Here is a 21,819-nt window from a genome sequence, read left to right on the forward strand (position 1 = left end):
TGAACCAGAGCAAGGACGCCCTGATCACCGATATTCGTTGGGTTTGCACCTTACTATCTTCCCTGGGGTTTCTAGTGAACTTCGACAAGTCTCAATTGCAGCCACTTCAAAGAGTAGAATTCCTAGGTTTCACCATAGACACAGTAAAAGCAACTCTGGAACTTCCGAACCAGAAAGTAAAAGCAATAAGGAAGGAGATCAAGTCAGTCCTAGCAAAAAAGACCATCTCGCTACGATATCTAGCCAGAATAGTGGGACTTCTAGCAGCTTCTATCCAAGCGATTTTCCCAGGGCCCCTACATTACAGAGCCCTCCAGAGACTCAAGATCAAACACCTGCAAGGAGGTTTAGGATACCATCAGCTAGTTACCTTAGACAGCGAGGCAATTTCAGAGCTTCACTGGTGGCTGCAAAACATGGAAGCCTGGAACGGTCGAGCCATCTTCGGCGACGTTCCAGATATTACTATAGAATCTGACGCGAGCAGAGCCGGATGGGGAGCAAGGTGTGGGCAATTAGAAACAGGAGGGAGATGGTCAGAGAACGAGTAACAGCTCCACATAAACTGTCTCGAGCTTCTAGCAAGCTCCTTTGTAGTCCAGTCTTTCACCAAAGACAGAGTCAAATTTTCAGTGCTGCTGAGGATGGACAACATCTCCACAGTACGATACATAAACAAACTAGGCGGTACCAGATCGAGAATGCTAGCGGAACTAGCGAAAGATTTCTGGCACTACTGCCTTCAACACCAGATAGCAGTAGCGGCGGAGTATCTTCCAAGAGCCCAAAACGAAGTAGCAGACTGGAATTCCAGGTACCTGACAGATTCCAGCGACTGGAAGCTGCTTCCCCAAGTTTTCCTCAAGTTAGATCAATTATGGGGTCCATTACACACAGATCTGTTCGCATCCAGACTGAATGCTCAGACAGCCAAATACTTCAGCTGGAGGATGGACCCGCGGGCAGCAGGGACAGATGCATTCCGCCAGTCATGGGCGGGAGCAGTGCACTACGCGTTTCCACCCTTCATAATGATCACGAGACTTCTAGCGAAGGTTCGCAGAGACCAGGCAGAGCTAGTTCTAGTGGTTCCCCTTTGGAAATCTCAGCCTTGGTTCCCAGTAGCGATGGAACTTTCCTCGGATTTCCCGAGGAAGATTCCTCATCGGCCGGATCTCCTCCTCAGCCCAACCGGCCAGAGCCATCCTCTGATAGAGGCGGGCTCCCTGCAGTTCATAGCCTGCCGAATTTCAGGGAGAGATGGGAACTGCCAGGAATTTCGCAGATCGCTGCGGACTGTATCAGAGATTCCTGGGCGCCTTCCACCTTTAGAAGCTATAGTTCGGCATGGGATGCCTGGGCTAGATGGTGCTCAACCTTACAGTTGGATCCAGTTTCTGCACCTATAGTACACGTCCTAAATTTCTTAGCAGGCAAATTTCTCGAAGGGTGCGCATACATGACCTTGGGAGTCTATAGGTCAACGTTATCTGCAGGACATGCGAAAGTGGAAGGAGCACCAGTGGGTGAACACCCGGCAGTCCACAGGCTTTTGAGAGGAATCAAGATGAAGAGGCTGCCAGAGCCCAAGTATTTTCTCTATGGGACGTCCGTGACGTCCTCAGATTGTTTTCTAGCTGGCCAGAAAACTGCCAACTGTCCAGATCCCAGCTTTCTGGGAAGCTAGTGATGTTACTCTGCCTAACAGCATGCATGAGAGTTTCAGACGTGAAAGCCTTGGAGATAGATAGAAAGATCTTTTATCCGGAAGGTATAGCCTTTACCATAGTGCAAAGGACTAAATCAGATTCCAGGGTGATCTCCTACCCTTATTTCCCCGAAAACTCAAAACTATGTGTAGCAAAATGCATTAAAGATTATGAGACCGCGACTATGCTGATTAGGCCGCAAGGCGTTACCCAATTACTAATAGCGCGCAGGAAACCTCACCAGGCAGTGGCTACTGCGACAATTGCTAGATGGGTGAGGGAAGTTATGCAGTGGGCTGGCATAGATTTAACGATATTTGGAGCACATTCTGTTAGAGGCGCCATGGCTTCTAGAGCTTTCTCCGTAGGTGTGTCCTTGCAAGACATTATGAAAGCAGCAGATTGGTCTTCAGAATCCACCTTTAAGACTTTCTATTTTAAGCCAGTTTCAGAGATGGCTAGTAGGGTGGTTCAGAGCTTTGAACAAGCATAATGCTCGCCTCCGTCTTGTCATAGAATGAAGATTGCCCATGCTAACTGCACTGGTCAGTCTTGATTCTATTAAAGACAAGGAGGCGAGCATTATATCCCACCCAGATGAATGCGATGAAGTTATTATGCTATTGAAAGTATTTGGTACCAAAGCTGTTATCTGTACATCGCATTCCCCCCCTCATTGTTATTTCTCTGTTTCTCGTAGGAGACAAACAGAAGCCTGCATGAAGATGCCGGGTTCTAATGGAAGTTGTCCCGTTGGACCTTTTGGATAGCAAACTGCATCCCCAGTTGTCTCAAAGGGAAAGTTGATGTTGGACAGTTATACAGACTCAGTTGTTGCGGCGAGCAAAGAAAGAGGAAAGGACCTAGTGGGGAGAGTCCTTATAGGGGTGTCAGACTCCGGATTGGTGGAGGAAGGACTACTGAGCACCAGGAGGCTCATGGGACTTGTAGGAGACCAGGGAGGAGTCTCTACAAAGCTCTAAACTTTAAAACTAAAGATTTCTTTTTTCATGGAAGCAAAGAAACATTTATTTTTGTAAAAGTTTATTAAAAGTTGAATTGCTATGTTGGTGGCAAATTAAAGAGATAAGCATAATGCTCGCCTCCTTGTCTTTAATAGAATCAAGACTGACCAGTGCAGTTAGCATGGGCAATCGTCATTATCCTTGATATTTCGTATCACTGCTTCTGTCATATCTGCCATCTTGTATTAAGTGAATATTCTGTAACAGCGCCACGATGCCCCAGGGCCGCTGGGCGCTTTATAAATTCAAATAAATAAATAAATAAATAAATAAATAAATGTTCATCAGAAAATAGCTTTGCAGGCTAGAGCAGTCAGATTGTTCTGCAAGCTAGTCCATGTACGTGTGGGATACAGGTTCAAATCTGACTAGGGCTGACTGAACCATTTGTTCTTCCAAAGTTGGTAAAACGAGTACAATTGAGTTGGGTAATAATACAACTTAACAACAAATACGTTTTTTTATGTGCATCATATACTAATTATCATCTCAGAAGGTAATTTGAATTGGAAGTAGAATGTCCCTGTTCACAAAGTTCAGTTAGTCCTTGAGAGCTTGCTTTGTGGGGATTGTCTTAATGTTAAAGGGCATCATTTGACTTTTTGAAATGTGTGATATCTTGACAGGTGATCTAAATTCACTACAATGTTTTTGGACTCTGCCTATCACCTACCTTGGCAAATGCTGTTGTCAGCAGTGCCGCTCATATGGAAGCCGGCCTCACAGCTACAGTGTTGAGTCCTGTCGATTTTGGCACAGCGTGGCTTGCGGCTGAAGGCTGGGTCATTGGCAACGCTCCACTCAGGTGGTGCTGAAGAGAGACAAAATATAACAGTACAGTGGCACCCGGGTACTAAACATGTTGTCACTTGCTGCCTCCAAGCCCACTTTGGTGCGCTGCGTTTGAGTGTGCAGTGGAGTCTCCACTAATTAACGGGACAATAATAGATAAATTGACCAAACTCCAGGTTGCTTTTTTTGGTGTTGGTTGCGCTGTACCTCGGTACGAAAACCTTTAACATAACATAACAAGCTTAAACCCTATATTTAACTGAACATCTAATAGAAGCGCACTTACAGAAAATTTCCTGGCGCGTCTGTTGAGGGCAAAAGCAAACCAGTTGTCAATTGCAAATGTATTGAAACACACATGGCCATCAGAAGCTCTAAATGACAACACACAGAACACAGCTCCAATAAGCAAGTCAGTACAATATGGAAGGTGCGCCTGTAGTTGAGGTACTGGTTAGCTGGACAGAAAGTCATTTGGGAAAAGGTGACATACACTCAGAGATCCATAACTCAAGTGTCAGGCGAATGGCATTGTTGCTACCTAAATTCTTACACACTGACTTGTCCTTCATGCTATCTTAGCATTTATCATTTTATTCTTTAAACCAAAACAAAGTTTCAAAAGGCAGATTTATAAGATCTATCAGTGTCGACATCCTTTGATATTTGGTCACTCCCTGGCACTGATGTGCCACACTGGCTGGGCAGCATAGGGGCAGAGTGATGGGAGGACCAATGAAGAAGCTCAACCACTGTAACATCTGTTTTTTGGTATCACTGTGGAGACAAATGCTGCCTCACCACTTGGCTGATGATAATGTTTGTTGAAACCCACTAACTGGTGGAATATTATCATTGGTCAATCCCAACAGGGTAACACGAGAAGGCCACTATTGACTGCAATGGGAAGATCAAGATGCTGAAATAAGGAGCCAAATTGTGATGATAGAGATGTTGCTGCACCTGAGCTGGGGTTGAACAGAGCCAGGCAAGGCATGGATGAGGAATGTGTGTGTGATGGGAAGGACTAAGAGGGGTTTTGCTATCATAAACTGGCTGGGGTTAAGGGTCTCTAGTGTGGGATGTGTATTGGCCAATCAAGCGTAGGTCTGCGGGTGAGGTTTTCTATAAAAAAAACATTCTGAGAAAATGGCCTTGCTTAGCGGCATGCTAGCAGAATGGTCAACATACCTTCTGAGCTGAGCCATTTTGGGCAGTTTCATGTTAGTTTTAGAAAACGAGTGCGCAAAGAGTTCCCAGCAGATTGGGGACAGATGTTGACTTGTTTGAGATTATCTCACTTTATTAAAATTGCTGATTGTTTTGCTTACAAGAGTGATTTCTTAACAGCGTTGGAAGGAATTGCAAGTGGTCATTCAGTAGATCAGTGGATACTCTGGCAATCACATGGTATAATTTGAAAAGTGTAGGCACATTTTATCCTCTGCCCATGATCAAATAGGAATGATTCGAAACAAGGTCAAGTGTTAAAGAATGCAATATAAATGATCATCAATTATAAAGTGGGCTGCTACTAAAAGCCTGCCATCTTGGACATAAAAGAGGCTTGATACTAGCCATGATGCAGGAGCCCCTCTACTGAGAACGAACAATACAGGATGGTCTACATCCACGTTATAGCCCACTGTATCTTACCAGAGGTGAAATATCCATGTGCGCGTCAGTCTAGTCTGACCCACAAGGTTCTGTATATAGGAAATTACTAGGTTGTGGTTTTACTTTGGACCTGGATAGGGTTGCTAGCATCAGACAAATGAATCTTCAGCTCTGCTGCACAGTCACAGGCAAAATAGGGGGAAGCAAACAATTCAAATCCAGGTAGGAGGCATGCGCTCACACAACCAATAAATGACTCCAAATTTGTGAGGAGGAATTATAATTGAAACCCCAGGATACACTCATATTTCTGGCAAAGAGGTCTGGCGGAGGGCCGTATCAAGATGGTAACAGTGCTACTCTTGGTAAAAACCGTATTGACTGCCCGGCACCTGAGTTTGATTGGACCTTCAACAAAGTCAGCTGTATGCTATAATTTTTGGAGAAAACGTGATTCTGTGAGGCGTGCAAGGCTTTTTTTTCAGAGAGGAAAACTAAAAAGAAAATGGCACCGCAGAAATAGCAAATGGAGCTCTAGGAGAAGTCCCTTTTCCATTTTCATGAAGGGTAATGTACACTGATGGGACGTGGATGAGATACAGGAGCACAGAGGCGACAGGTAAGTAGCCACATGTAATTTAGCTATGGGAGTAGTGGGAGGCACTGGGGGTAGCAAGGATGCGGGTGATAGCGCTGTGATTTTGTGCATAGAACCGAACACCCATACTACTTTCATCTGGTATGGAGAAACAACACCTAGAAAAGGGCAACTTCATAGGCTGTCTCCCCAACACATTTTAATGTTCAACATAAAGGTGCATAACCCCCTCACACAACTATCGACAACTGGTGGATGTCATCTTTTGGGGTGGATACTGTTTGTCATTACAGTTTATTAAATAAATGAATAATCTACCTGTTTGGGTTTGATACTGGCAGTTGCTCCCAGTCCACTCCTGTGGACACATGCATTTGTATTGGTTAGTTCCTTCCATGCACGTTCCACCATTTTGGCACGGGTGGCTGCTGCATTCACTGATGTCTACAAGAAAGGGATTGCAGAAAATCCATCATCATGGTTTCTCCTCATTGCAATAAAAATTGTATGTTTTTTTAGGAATCCACTGCACAAAATAAGGGTTCTTCAATGCCACTCAGGTTCCTTCTATGTTTCTATGGCAGAAAGCCATCACAAGAAACTTCTTTTATTTCTGTGAGTATTCTTAGCACGCTGCTTCCTTAGCATGGAAATAACGCATGACATAAAAGTCTTTACATTCACATTGGCTGTGGTTTTGAGTTTATTATTCAGTAAAAAATGTGCTCATTTAATTATCAAAATTGTATCCCCACAGTCTAGTTAAGCTTTTCTCTCTTACCTACCCATCAATCTGGTTTCCCTCCACATCACTGAACAGAGACAGCTCTTCTCTATCTTACTAACTCTTTGCTCTCAGCACACCATGCTAAGCACTCTTCTCGTTCTACTCGTCCTATCTGCAGCTTTTGACACTGTGGACCTTCTCTCTACTCTCCCTCACATGGGTTTTTGGAATTTGGTCTCGAAAGGTTTTGTTTATACCATTCTGATGGCACATACTCTGTTTCTTGGGCTAACTCTACCTTCCCCACGCTTCCTTTACGGTTCGTTGTGCCTCTAGGCTCTATAGTTAGCCCTCTTCTCTTTTTGCTCTATACGATTCCACTCTCGTCCATTATCGCATCATTCAGTTTTTCTCACCACTTTTTTGCGGATGACTCGCCAGTTTCCCTTTCATTTCTTACTCTTACTGGTTCTCATCCTTCGTCTCTTTGTAATTTTGAATTTTACATGATGTACAGGAGACACACAAGAAATCTGATGTTTTTCTCCCACCTGGTATGACATTTGTTTTTTTAATTATTTTTTTTTCCACCTCAGACGATTATTTATACTATACCACACATTACCACCAGTTCCAGCCCATAGAACGGGTGCGTATGGTTTAATTACAGTTTGGGAAGCTACCAGCCATCAAAGCTGCAAAGCAAGCAAATGTACGAGTATAATTTTGGAAAGATAGCTCAGGGGCAACGCGCTTTCCTTGGAAGCAACACAACGCAGAGCAACACAGGTTCAATCCCTGGGTATTAAGCGTGTTATAAATAACCAATTACAATTAAAATACAATACATCTAGAATGCTAAACATACCACTACCAACTGGAAGTTCCAGCCATCAATGAAGATTCCAGATCACACTGCCCAGACAATCAATTTGGATCAACGCACCTTGCCTCGATGTCTACAAACCGAAGTTGTATTTGTATTTTATTGATATCTATTTAACGCTTTTTACCAAAGCGCTTCACAAAGAGAACATCAACAGTACATTAAAATCAGTATAATCAATTATGTTCACAATTAGCCAATAGGAATCAGATAGGAGACTGTAGTAGGTAACATTTTAGGGAGGAGCGAAACATAGAGTAAGAGGTGACGGATCGGAGGAATAATGGAAGAAGGTTCCAGTGGAGAGGGGCCAACAGCTGAAAAGATCGAAAACGAGATTGCGCACAGGGGGCACATGGAAAAGTAAGTAAGAAGAGTTCAGCAGAGCAGAGAGGACGATACAGAGAGTAAAATGAAAGAAGAGAGGCAAGATAATCAGGTGCAAGGCCATATAAAGATTTAAATACTAGACAAAGGAAATAGAATTTCAACTTGAGAGTGAAAGCAAAGCCATTCAAGGGAGTCAAGAGAAGAGGAGATAGAGTCATGATAGGATAATAAGCAAAGCGAGCGGATAGAGGAATGATAAACAGATTTGAGTGGCGCTAGCCGAGAGCGAAGGAGGCCAAAGAGTAGAACAGAGGAGTAGAAACATTGCGAAAAAATTAGAGAAGAGACCAAGAGCTTAGTGGCATGAAACGTGAGAAAGGGATGAATTTTGCGACTATTAAAGAGGTGATAACGACAAGCGCAAGAGGTACGTGAGATGTGATGACTAAAGGAGAAGTTAGAGTCAAGATAGAGACCAAGATTACGGGCAATAGGGGAGATCAACAGGGTAGAGGTCGGAAAAAGAATGAAGGGAGTTGGAGAAGGAGGAGGAAGAGTAGTAGCAGGAAAGAAAAGAACTTCTGTTTTTCCAGTATTTAAGGTAAGAAAATGAGAAGTCCTCCATGATTCGATGGCAGTAAGACAGGAAGAGAGAGTGGCATGGATGTCAGGTGTGAAAGACAAAAAAAGAAAGAAAGAGCTGAGTGTCATCTGCATAGAAGTGATGCGACAGTCCAAAAGAAGAGATAACAGGGGCAAGAAAAGAGGTATATAAAGAAAAAAGAAAAGGACCGAGAACAGACCCTTGAGGAACTCCATGATCAAGAGGAAAAGGAGGAGAAGTGTTGCCGCCCCAGGATACGGCAATTGTGCGGTTAGATAGATAGGAAGAGAACCAGGAAAGAACAGAACCGCTAAAACCGAGTCAAGAAATTGAGTCAAGAAGCAAGGAATGGTCCACCGTGTCAAAAGTAGCCGAGAGGTCAAGAAGAATAAGTACCGAAGAGTGTTTTGAGATGAGAGCAGTAAAAAGACAATTAAGCACTGAAGTCGAAGCAGTTTCTGTGGAGTGACGTGGGCAAAACCCAGACTACGGGACTCCATGGGAATGGAGATTTATGGAATTCCGCCTCCGGAATTACCGGGTCACCAGGGTTGTAATTCCCCAGTGATTCTGGCAATCACGGAGGCAGTAATTCATTCAAAGTCTGGCAGCAACCTGCCGGTTTTTCCGGCTCGGTTACCGCCGGACTTGGAATGAGGCTTGTCTTCGGTCCTCAGGAGATTCAGATCTACCCTCTTACTACCCCCAAAGCATCGCAAACTTGCTTTTTAACACTGTTGCAGGGACTGCAGCCAGACTGGATGGATTGAGCCACCTTCCAAACCCACAGTTCAGAGTGGCTTTTTAATGTAGAACAACCACTCAATTTTATGACGCGTACCCAATGAAAGTAAATGTTTTATCAACAATGTAGTTTGTCCCCATGACCCAGCCACAGGGAAAGCCAAAACAGAATGCGTTTCAGCAACAAGGTATCGGTTACGTTAAGTTACTTCACTTTGTTTCTTATATCGCGCCACCCGCCACATGACCATTATATGGGGGAGCCCAGTTTCGAGGTGTGTGATATATGATGCTGTGGATGAAGCCAAACCAAAAAGGCAGACGAGAAAAGAATTCTCCTCAGCTGGTAGGCTTGTAGCACGTCCAAGTTGCCAGTGTCTCATAGTTCACCACCATTAACTCCTGTCACCACACACTTTCCGCTATATACCGTAAGCTTATGGCTTTTGGAAGATTGTGACAGAGTCTTGGCAAATCTAAAAATGCTGCCTATGGGATGTTTCATTTTTTGCCTATGGATAATCACATTTCTTTCCAAGTTAGGCGACTGTTAAACGTTATACCTAGATACTCAAAATGCAGGCATACATTTAGTTTTTTGCCATCCAGGAGGATGAATGGATTGTGGGGTCGTTTGGTCATAAAACACATTACGTAGCATTTATTAATATTTACCTTAAGTCACCTATGGGTAATGAAGCATCCATAGCCCTCAACAAGAGTTTGAAGAGACCCAGGGGTCCCTGCTAAGAGAGCTGCATCATCTGCATAACTTAATATGTGCAGTCGGGTAGAGCGGCTTTGTTGAAAATGGTAGTACTAACGAGACTGCTGCATTATTTTGTAAACGTACCATTTTATATACAGAGACCCTATTTCAGGAACATTGAGAGTATCTGTAGAGGTTTCCTATGGAAGTGCGGGAGGAATAGGATAGCACTGACAACGCTATGCTGGCCATATAGAGAGGGTGGCATCAGGGTCCCATGCTTTGAACGATACTATATAGCGGGGCAGCTGCAATTTGTTGTTGATTGGCTGGCAGAAGATCCCAACCCAGACACAAGGATGCTGCTGTCCAGTATGCAGAATTACTATCGGAAGGAATTAATGTGGCTTGGGAAGCCTAGACGTGAAAGAAGGTCCCAGCTGGTATCCATGGGAGTCAAGATGTGGGACAGAGCCATGACATTGATGGGGCTGTCCCATCCAATCTCAGCAGAGATTCCTTTGGTATCAGTGGTACTGTGCTTGATGCATGCAAGGACTGCAGTCCGGGAGTACTGGGGAGCCTGTGGGGTGGCCACTATAGGGGATTTGCTACATGCAATGTGTACATACCCTTTGTAGAGCTGACAGAGCAGACATGCTTACACCCAGGCCAATACATGGTACATAACATACTGAAGCGAGAGATCACAAGCCGGTGGCCCGCATATAGTGAGTTAATGGCGAACCACGAAATAGTAGATGTCTTATACGATATTAAGGATGGTGGACATGCCATATCCCAAATATATTGTCTCTTGTTGGGGAATGGCACTGCCCCTCTTTTAGAAGTAAATGAAAAACAGGAGGCGGATACAGGAGTGGTTTTTACGGAAGCACAATGGAGGGAGATCTTAGGATATCACAAGAGGGTGTGCTGGAATGTGAGATTACAGTTGATGCAGCTGTTAGTGACACATAGAGCACACATGACACTGAACCGTATCTCACAGTTTCCGGGGGCAAGCAAGCAGAGATGCCCCAGGTGTAAGACAGCTGACGCGGGGCTACTACATATGTTTTGGCTTTTCCAGTAGCAGGGGCATATTGACTAGAAGTGTCAAATAGATTACAAAATGGGGGGTGGAACTGGATGTGCCTCCTTACTGGGCCGCTTTCCTCAACCGAAGGGTCGGAAACATGTCACCAAATTGAAAGATCTTGTGTGTATCCTGGCCAAACGTAGGATTGCCATGGCGTGGAAATCGCCAAAAGGCCCCAGTGTAGAAGAATGGTGGAAAGACATGCACAGGTGGAGCAGAGCATAATCAGCAGTTTGGAGAAATGTGATGGGGAGAGACAGAGGGGAGGGCACAGCAGAGATCACAGGTTAGGAAGCTTTGCTACAAACTCTGTTCAATGTAAGGCGTTTAAGTGATACGGAAGGATTCCCTGAACAAAGAGTCGCTTAGTGCTAATAACCGCTACGCAGCACATAAGTACTTGCTAAGCAGCAGACAGTAATGGAGGGAGGGGGGCCTGAGGGTGGGGGGATAGGGAGTGGTTATGGGAATATTCAAAGTTACAGTTTATGTATTTGTTTTGTTAGAATATAGAATTGGAAATGTATGACATGTACATATGTTGGTACGAAGTATAACAGTATACATAAAAAATAATAACAAATTGTTTAAAAAAAATCTTAATACGTGCAGTCCCCTCACTATGGTACATCAGCATCAAGGCTCTCTAAGAAGGGGGCTAGGTGGTTGATATGAAGGTTAACAAGGAGAGGTGCGAGTAGGCACCCCTGCCAAACTTCCTTTCCCACAATAATGCTACTATTCATTTCACCCCTGTTTCGACAACGAACATGAACCATGGAATCGGTGTGTAAGGACTCTAGACCTCTCAAATGTGGTCCCGGGAACTCCCATATCATCAAGGATGCTCCATAGGAGACCCCTGTCAATGTGATCAAAAGCTGAACTAAGATCTATAAATGCCAGTAGACCAGGGTCACCATAATAAAGATGTATTTGAAAGGAGCAGATAGAGGTTAGCACATTGGCGTATGGTTCCTATCCCAGGCCTGAAGGCCAGCTGAGTGTCAGATAGAACACTGCTCTCCAGAGCAATGCTCTTCAGAACACACTCCTCAAGTCTTCTCTACAGGACACCAGAGAACATTTTGATGTTCCATCCGGCAATGTGATTGGATGGTAAGATGATGATGATGATGCTTTTATGCCCTTCTTATAAATAGGTTCAATGATCCCAATTTTCCAGCTCGTGGGGATAAAGTTAATGTCCAGGCACCCATTAAAACCCTGTATGAGGAAAGGGGCCCATAGCTCAATGGGAGAACGCAAAGGTGTCTCCTTTCTTAAGTTGCCCCCAACCTTAGTCACTCTTCAAATTCACCCACTAAAATCTGCCATGCAATAGCACCTCTGTAAATGGTGGTAAGCCCACACCCCATCACTCCTCAACACATACTTAGAGGCCATATAATTGCTCAACAAGCCCTTGAACATTGTCAAGACCCACTACTTCACCAGCTTTATTTCCTCCCTCCATACTCACGCCGCCAAACAGTACTCTCTCCTTCAAACTATTACGGCCTCACAATACCATCACCCTTTTAGATGTCTCTCATTAACTGGAAAGCCAACCCATCTTGTGCCCCAGTGGAACCCTTTGCCCCACAAATATCAAAGAACTTTCACTGCTAACTTGGTTCTTCCTTTCATATCTCCTCATATCTCTTCAACCTCCTTCTATCCAGATGCCACTTCCATGCCTGCTACAAATTAGACACTGTTTTACTTATCTTTAAAGAACCCTTATGCTGATTCCATCAGCGCTGACCCATCAGACCTTCTCCCTTCTTCCTTCCATTCAAAAATCTTTGTGCCGGGAGTCTTCAACAGGATCACCATTAACCTTGAAACCAAAAAACACCATTCCAATCCAACTTCTTCAGCTGTCACTCCATTGAAAGACCCAACCTATGTTTCCAACTTTCTTACATCTGCTCACCCCAACAAACTCCTCATCCATCCTTATCCTTCTTCACCTCTCTGCAACCTTTGACACTGTCGACCATCCCTCTATCCTTCTGACACGCTCTAACCATGGTATTCAGGGCACTGTACTTGTCTGGATCCTTTCCTATCTGAATAAACAATCCTTTACCATCTACTGTAGTATGAAAACCTGAGATCCCGCCGCTTTTCTAGTGGGAGTCCCCAAAGGTTCTATTTTGAGACCACTTCTACGTACCCTCTACACATTTCAAACTAATTTCCTCCTTTTGAATTCTCTGATCATCTTTTTATGGATGGCACTGAACTCTTCATTGTTTTTGCTGCCCTCACTGCAACCTTTGTCTTAAAATCTACAAATGCATCTCAGTTATCCAACACTGGTTTGCATTTGGCAGTTGTATTCTGTATTCCTCCAAGACAGAAGTCATGTATCACTCAACCCACATTTCCCATCCCTACTCCTCTTGCTACTATCCTTTCCCCTTGACCAACTCACTTTCTGCCCCAAAGCTCACACCTTTGGGGTGTTCCTCAATAACAACCTAAAATTCAACCACTAGATCACCTTGAACGTTGATGCTTTAAGCATCAATTTGCTAAACATCATAAAAATCCACCCTTACCTTACCTACCACTGTACCCAAACTCTTACCATCACTCTTGCGATTAGTTTGATCGACTACTGTTCCAGCATGACACAGTTCTTCATTACACCAATCATATTCTTTACATTCTGTCCTGGTCCTCTCCCGCCTCTTCCCATTGTCTCCACACTATTGGGATCTCTATGTTCTGCCAATCCCTCTTCTACTTGTGTGCAAATCCAAACATGGTCTGACCCCTCTGCACCTTTCGTTCTTCTCAATCTCAAAATCCCATACCAAACATATGTTCCCTTTAACTTTCACTCCCTTTTCCTCCTTTCCTCTCTCTACTGAACTGCCATATGTCCGGACATGAAAAACATGAAAAACATTCACACACACACATGGAACATCTCATACTATGTCTCCTACACCTTGAAGGTTCACTCTTCTCATCCAAACACATTCAACCTCCTTAACTCGGCCTCATCCTTGCTGTAGATTTTGTGTCGTCACCCCGTAAATATCCCTCTTTGTCAACCTCATTGACAGTCTTTGTCACTTGTCCCTGGTGTATCTTCAAGCATCACCAGACAACAGCTCAAATAGCTAGGCACCAGCCTGTGGGATTACCCTGTCTCTGCTGTGAGGGTCTCTGTAAGTGTTTCTTATTAAACAATATTCCCTGAAAAATATCAAATACAAATACATAGAGCCAGATAAGAACAAATATAGGAAAGACTTCAGTGAGCCTAAATGTGCAATGACCATAGCGAACATCTCAACTTTTACGGGAAGTTCAGGCTAAGAGGTGTCAGTGGGTTTGACAGTTGAAAACGGTTTAAAGGAGGGTTGAAAAGGACCTATTCTGTTTGCGAGTTTTATTATGAGCAAGGACATATATAATTTCATGTGCTGTCAAGTAATAAAGAATTCAAATAAGGCACACAATCAAAACAGAAGTATCTGTTGAAAAATGTTACAGAGTTATGAGACCAAAAAAGTTACTTTGCAGCATTACTAAACATTGTCAAGATCAGACCTCACGCATGGTTCTGGGTAGAGACTTATGGATTCCTTGTGTGTGCCTATATTACTTGCATCGAACTTTCCACGTGTACTAAAGTGTAAAGAGTTACTACAGGACAAGACTACAGATATTGTGCACACATTGGGCCTCATTACATTAAGGGCATGGCTGCCACCAAAACCGTGTCTGGGTCTGGGTTCCCTGAATGGGGAATTACCGGGCCATTCCGAGTTTGGAGGGCCCGGTCACTCCTCCCTCTGGAACCTGGGCCCGGACCTTCCCCATTCCCATTGGAGCCCCCATAGGGCTCAATAGGAATGGGCGCGGGAGCTAACAACGGGACGATTATGACCGGCCCGTTGTTAGCTCCCTGGTCCCCTTGCGGGACCCGGTAAGGATGTCTGGTAAAACCAGACGTCCACATCGGGTCCCGCGAGGGGACCTCGTAATATTGAGGAATGGGATTAACGGGTGCGCCACCATTAGCGGCACCCGTTAACCCATTACGCAATTGTCGTAATGAGGCCCATTGATTGATATGAACACTTGCACATTAACAACAAAGAGGCCTCTTAGCACTAAACCTCTTGTGTACAAGCAAGGCATGATTGTAAGGCACGGTCTGCACGTCAGACTAATGGCCATGTAAGGATCACCATGGTTAGCACATCTACAAAATAGTGGAAGAAAACCAAATATTAAACCTGATCAAAGCACTCAGTATTTGGATAAAGAGTTTCTGTCCAAATGACCGCACGGCATCACTTGATAACCGAAATATTGGCAACTTCAAAATATGGACATTTCCCTACACGGGAAATCTGCAAACGGTGACCTCTCATTGTAACTGACAGAAAATGGCACCTACAGAAATAATCATTAACAGCTGCATTTATTTTGGTGTTTTATACAACTCTGCATGCAGACGAAACTGCCTCAGAAGGCCAGGCAAGAAAAAGAGCAGGAGCTAGCAGTTGCAAGCGGGTTGGGTGGGGCGGGTTGGGTGGGGGGGTAGCTGGGCGGGGTAGGAGCCAAAGGTTACTGATATCAATCACGGTCAAGGCTTCATGGGTATCATCACAGACATAAGTGCTAGACTGGTCAGTCCCTAAATTGCAGTGGCCCTAAGCATTTGCAGATTGCCTGTACATGCTGAAGACCTGGGCATTGTTGACTTCACTTAGGGCTGTAGAGGGCCTTGGGACATTAAGGCACAGGCTCCATTTTGGAATTCAGATTGCAGTCAAAAGCTTTTTAGAAGAGGATTGTTTTAAGCGCTTTCTTGAACTGTGGATGTGTTTACTGAGTCTCAAGTTCGCATGCACTAAATTTCACATCCTAGGGAGATGAGAGTGTTAAGGCCGGTTTGCATGCATTTTCGGTTTGAGGACACATGTTAGTCGTGTCTTGGCCTACTTTAGCTTGCTTGTTGGTTCGCACATTTTCGCTCATCAGAGGAGTACCTGCGTCTGAGGTTCTAGATTGCTCGGTGGACTCTGTATAGAATCCACAGTTCACTGGCGAGCCAGTGGAGAGCTGTCACTCAGGATTGAAGAAATGTGATGGTTTCTTTTGAAGCCAAGAACCATACAGGCTGCTCTGTTCTGTACTCGCAGGGGCTTTTGCATGCTTTTTGGGCCCCAGAGTACAGCGCATTGCAGTAATGCATGGTAGATAGTACTAAGGATCTCAAGACCTCCACTTTAAAAACTAAATCATAGGAAGAATGTTCCTCAGAATGGGAATAGTGGGCATTCCTGGTTGTGGGGTTCATTTGACTTTTGAAGGATTGGAATGCATGAACAATGACCACTATACATCTGGCCATTTCTACAAGGGGTTGTTGGAGAGGAGTGCCCTCTCAAGAAGCACACGTGAATGATAACATGTTGGTGGCCCCAGAGTAGCAGATTATTCATTTGGCTGTACACTTATTAAGACACAGGTCACTCTTGCTCATCTAGTTTGAGAATTTCTCTGGTTGCTGTGTGATCTTCTGGAGGTGGTTATTTGAGTTACTTTTGTGTATTATAATGTAAGTGTTACTTGCATAGACTTAGAATGGGGTTCGAAACGCCCCTATGAGAGTTCCAAGTGGCCTCAGGCCACATTGAATAAACATGGGGACCTCACATTTTAGGTGCTGAAAATATAACAGAAGTGTTTGGAGAAAAACATAAAGGGGCTAACCATACAACAGCTATACTCCACCAAGCCTGAGACATTAGCAAATCTAGCAAATGCCCACAATAACTCCAATAACAGCTAAGAGCACAGCCTTTCTCTCTTTCAAGTAATAAAGAAATTCCTAGCCAGGTGCAAAGGCATGAACCTGATGGGCAGTAAAGCAAACTGAGGGCCCACCGCTGTACAAGAAAACCAATCAAAATCCACAGGAATCATAGGCAAATTCTTGGAATACACTAATCCGAACAGAGGATTCAGATAATGATGCCCAATTTTAACCATCTTTACCCTGATCTCTGCTAGCTGATGAGTTGGAAGCCTCACTGGAGGAGCCACAACGCATCCCTCAAAGGTAGGCCATCAGGGATGTCAGAGGAAGATGATGGGTCAAAGGAATTTCAATAGATATGAAAATGTTTGATGGACCCGCGTTAAATTAAGTTTTCAGCGAGGCAGAGGGAAAGAAGCTGACATCACACGCAATTAAATAACCAAAGATAGGTATGGACGCCACCACAAAACCCCTCCAGACTGTCTCCCTAACATATTCAGGCATACAGTTATTATTTATGGTCTTAGAAAATTGACTACAGAATATCACCCACCAAAACATTCATGCCTCAACGGTATGGGCCAGCATAGTATCCCACTTCATCAGATCGCCCTGGTTAATTGTATGGCAAATTGAACACAGAAAATCCTTTCAAGAGGAAGAATATCTTGGGATTAGCCCAGTTATAGCCCGTGGCATCTGGCGGCAGTGAGATGACTGCCAGACTGAGTAGTAGGTGACGAGTGGGAGATAGCTTGCAGGGTGGGATCTAGAATCCATGTGACTGCAGAGTCAGAGAGGGAAAGGGGGTTTGCTAGTACAGAGTGTACCCTCACCCCGCAAATCATCCCTTGATTTTGTCTCCTGGACACTTTGCACTGAGGGTCTCTGTAGAGCATTGCAGCTTTGCATGATTCATTCTAGTGGTTATGGCTACGTCAGCTAGAATTGTATCCTGCTAGAATGCCTTCACGGATGTGTCTGTCATAGAGGGATATTGACCTTTAAAGTGCTATGCCAGTATTGCTGAAAGAACTGCCTTCCCGGCAGCTCCTGTCATGAAGTGGTGCTGCTCCTTTCAGTGCTGCACTAGGGCTGCATTGTAAGTGCCTTCATGTTGATGCCAGCTTCCACCGGCCGAGTGCCGGACAGGTGTTGTTAGAGAAGAATGGTGATGTTATTGCAGTTCCACAAGTCCAGTTAGAGTTACTGGAAGGGGGTGCAGTTCAGCATGATAGTTAATAGGTGTGCCCTAGGGTAGAATGCCCCAGCCAGTGTTAACTTACCCCCTTTACATGGCCAGCCCAAGGGTCAAGAAACCAACCTCTATCCTGCGCCCATTTAACTGAAATATAGACTGCATGGCTATCATTCCATGCAAGACTAGGATGACATCAGAGGACCTCCTCTCGGTTCCAACTAGTTGCACTATACTAGAAGAAATATCAATCTAAGAATTACAGATTGTTCAATTACTCACCACAGCTCGAACTCACTAAAGGAATCACAAGGATGTATGAAACAATAAATAAAACAAGCATTGGCAATGCCAACAGTTTTGGCTTTTGTGCAGGCATGGGAATGCATTTACCAGGCATTGCCATAGTGATATTAACTGCCCATCCATTGCAGTAGCTGCAAATTGGCGTGAGTACCTTGGTATATAATAGCTGTGACGGTCAGATGCCTAATACTTGTACACAATCCAAAATGGTTGACTATGTCAATGCTGGTTTTAACAGAACTTCAGTGAAGGGCACACATATTGCTGATAAATTGAGTGGCTGAAAGCAGACCTGGTTAAGACATTTTTATTACAACAGTAGCACTTTTCTATCTCCAATTAAGTTGTTAACGCTCATAAGTGTGCTTTGAAAAAACACTGGCAGGCACTTCAAGTGTAAAGTTGCATGGTAAGGCTTGATAAAGTGAGCTTGAAGTGTTCCCATGAGGAGGTGTTTTGAGTGGGGAGGGGCAGGAACTGGGTGTGAATGGCCATACAGATTAGCATGACCATGAGCAGTCACTGGGTGGGAAAACAACCAAACAACACCTACAAGCTGTGTGTCCCAAATCATATGCCATTTCTTCCTACCTGTACTCTAATGCAATAGGTTTGGTTATAGGTGGAAAAGGAGGAGGTTTTGGCAGGCACTTCAAACTCAAAGTTTGATGGTAAAGCTGGATAAAGCAAAGAGATCCCATGAGGACGTGTCTTGGGTGGGGAAGGGTAGAAAGTGGGTTTTAATGCCCATGGGGTTTAGCATGGCCACATCCAGTCAATGGGTGGGTAAATAAACAAACAACACCTACAAGCTTTGTTTCCCTCCGCATGTGCCACGACTTTCTAGCTGTACTCTAATGCAATAGTTTCAGCATATAGGTGGCACTCTAGCACCACCTAATATCTAAAACCAAAAATGAATGTATTACCCATTTGTACTAAACTAGAAAGTGCCTTGTGTGCAAAACAAAGGTCCACCTAAGCTCTACTAAAGATATAAAAATACAAGTTTAAAAGGGTGACAAGATCAATCCAGAGGTTCTGAAAGACGTGCCTTTTGAGGGAATGCCATTCAGCATGCTGTATTAGGTGTGCCTTATGCATTATACCACAAAGACTGAAAAAGTACCCCCCCTCCCCCTTCTGCATGGCCAGTTCAACAGCCAATAAACTAATCACTTGGCTAGGTCCATTTACTAACTGATCCCTCTACAAACCAGACAAATTAAAGGTTTATGTATACATAATATAATGGGAACTTTGTTTATATTTCATTGTGCACATTTTTGAGTTCACCCTTATATAAATCTGATGGTTTTAAAACAAATGATATGGTCTATCCTAAACTGGAGTTTGTGTTTAATGTGCTGCCTTTTTATGGGTAGTTCTGCTGAGCATGCCTACTAGCCACTTACTAGTCACATTATAATTGTAGTTAGATGCATGTTTCCCTAACATGGTCTGTCTCTTGGTCTGACTATTCTCTTGTTTTCCTTTAGTGGTACTTGCAAGGCCAAGTTCAAAGGAATGGCAGACAGTAGGAGTGATGATGGATGTTGGGCTAATGGGGTGGGGAGGTATGGTCAAGTCCAACCCTCCAGCACCTGGGGTACCAGCTTGCGTGCTGCTAGCGAGTGGAATATTCCAGAAGGGTACAAGTGTGCCAACCAATTGTAGAAGGCCACGTAACAGAGAGCCCTATAATTTGAAAGACAATGAAACATTGTGTATTTCACGACACTGAAGATGACTTGCACTATGGGTGGGCCTAGCTGTCAGCCTGACTGTAGAGACCCAATCACGATCCCATACCCCATAGACAGTATACCTAGATGTTCCCCATAAGCCTATCATAAACCCCCATAGGTTTTTGCTTATTTTGCCACGTAGTATGACGTCACGTATGATGAGTTTTTGCTATAAATATGTGTTTTTTCATGTAAAACATTGAGAATGCTTGTGCAGCGTCCGTTGATGCCCGTTGTACTCCCTGTTTTAGATACCTGTTAAAAAACTGCTAAAGATTTGCCAACTTCCTGAGTCGGTCTGATTATTGGGGTGAGAGTAAGATCTGCATCCCCATCCATCCCATAGAGCGCCACCTCTCTTAAAGGGCCTACGGGTTCAATGGCAACTGTCCTGCGCTGATACTAGATTCTTTAATGTTGTTACCTAACACCAACATTTCTCAAAATGGCAATAATGGCGCTGAACGGCAGAAGAAGAAAAAGAACACTCTGCAAACGAAGCATATAAAGAAAAAAGTGAAAAAGCAGCATAAACATCAAGAGAACGTGGAGCCTCTGGACCAATTGATAATGGTGATTGAAGACGACCCTATAGAGCTTTTTCCCTCACAGCATGAGACTGGTAGAAGAAGGAAAAAAACAAATAAAAAAAGAGGACGACAGGAGGGCAATAATCTAGATGGCTGGCTGATTTAGAAGAAATTGGATACAGTAGGGATGATGAAGGGAATCGCTTCTGTGGGTCTTGAAGAAAGAATCCACTCAATGGGGTCGCAGTTGTCTTCAGTGCGGCAGGAGGAAAACAAACCTGCATTTGCCCCACTGCTGGAGGAGGCAACAGCAAATGAGCTCGCTCCTGTAAAATGCCATGTAACGGATGCACCGACCCGCCACATTTAGATCCAGTAAGAAAATGCATAAAGACGCTCAGCCCATGACCCGCTCATGTTCAAGCATTTATGTTATGATCCAGGATATTGTTGACTCGCATGAGGAGGGTGCTATAAACAGGTCATGTCTCTTGTCTCTATTTGCCGTAATTCCAGAGTCATAGGTTTTCAACTCTCTAGACATTGATTAAGTAAAGATATTTGAAATCAGCTACTCTAGAACATCGCTCATTCATTGTAAATCAACGCAGGTTGTTGCATTAATATTATCCTATATTGATGTTTTTCGAAAATGGAGTATGATTTAACTGTGGGAAAGCCTGAATGACATGGAGTCAATGATCGGCGACCAGAAGTAAGAATGACTTGCACAACAGAAGAGAGGACCACTGAGGAGGAGAGGACGCGCGTGTGCGGCTCAATCTGCAGACAAACACTGACTGACTGGGCTTCCGGCCACTCTTGCCCAAAAGAGGAATATTTAGTCCTAGCCCTGGCTGAAATGTTCTCCATATCCTCTCATGCAAGAGGTTTCCATCACTTAGCCTGGTTCTGTGACCTCTTGTTCAAAATGTTATGATTCCAGGAAACATCACTGAGGACTAAACTCCACCTGGATGGTTTTAGCTTAATGATCAATGGGGCCACCAAAGGGACTAAATGTGTCTTAAGGGGGGCTTCATTATGGGGTTATAAGTACCCTAAAATACGTGGAATTAAAACCACATAAACCCTCACATGACGTAATAGCCGCAACCAAACACATAAGTAACAGATGGTAAGTATTGCTAATAAATGTGTACATCCTGCCAGGTGGAACTTTCCTGCAGTGATTCTAGATACTATTAAAGAGATTTTGGCAACAAACAACCATGGCAGTCCTAGTGTGCTGACTTTGGATGGGATTTGAATGTACATTGTGGTCAACCATTCGGAAATGATATTTATAAGCACAACAGGATGTGATTCCCAAAACAAACTCGAAAACTGGAAAGGGAGAAGATGATAGCAAGCTGAACAGGCATCGGAGGAGA

At 44.0% G+C, this 21,819-nt stretch overlaps 1 protein-coding gene across 1 annotated transcript in view; it reads right to left on the reverse strand.

Annotated features, from left to right (window-relative positions):
• Positions 1 to 21,819, reverse strand: part of FBLN7 (fibulin 7) — a 710,294-nt gene that overhangs the window by 152,545 nt on the left and 535,930 nt on the right. Inside the window, exons 4-5 of the mRNA XM_069607833.1 lie at positions 6,060 to 6,185; positions 3,408 to 3,545 (exon numbers count right to left, since the gene is read on the reverse strand). Coding sequence (XP_069463934.1) covers positions 3,408 to 3,545; positions 6,060 to 6,185 — 264 coding nt within the window. The remainder of the gene's footprint in view (positions 1 to 3,407; positions 3,546 to 6,059; positions 6,186 to 21,819) is intronic.

This window comes from Ambystoma mexicanum, chromosome 4q (genome assembly GCF_040938575.1).
Source record: "Ambystoma mexicanum isolate Mex_15411 chromosome 4q, UKY_AmexF1_1, whole genome shotgun sequence".
NCBI classification, from domain to species: domain Eukaryota; kingdom Metazoa; phylum Chordata; class Amphibia; order Caudata; family Ambystomatidae; genus Ambystoma; species Ambystoma mexicanum.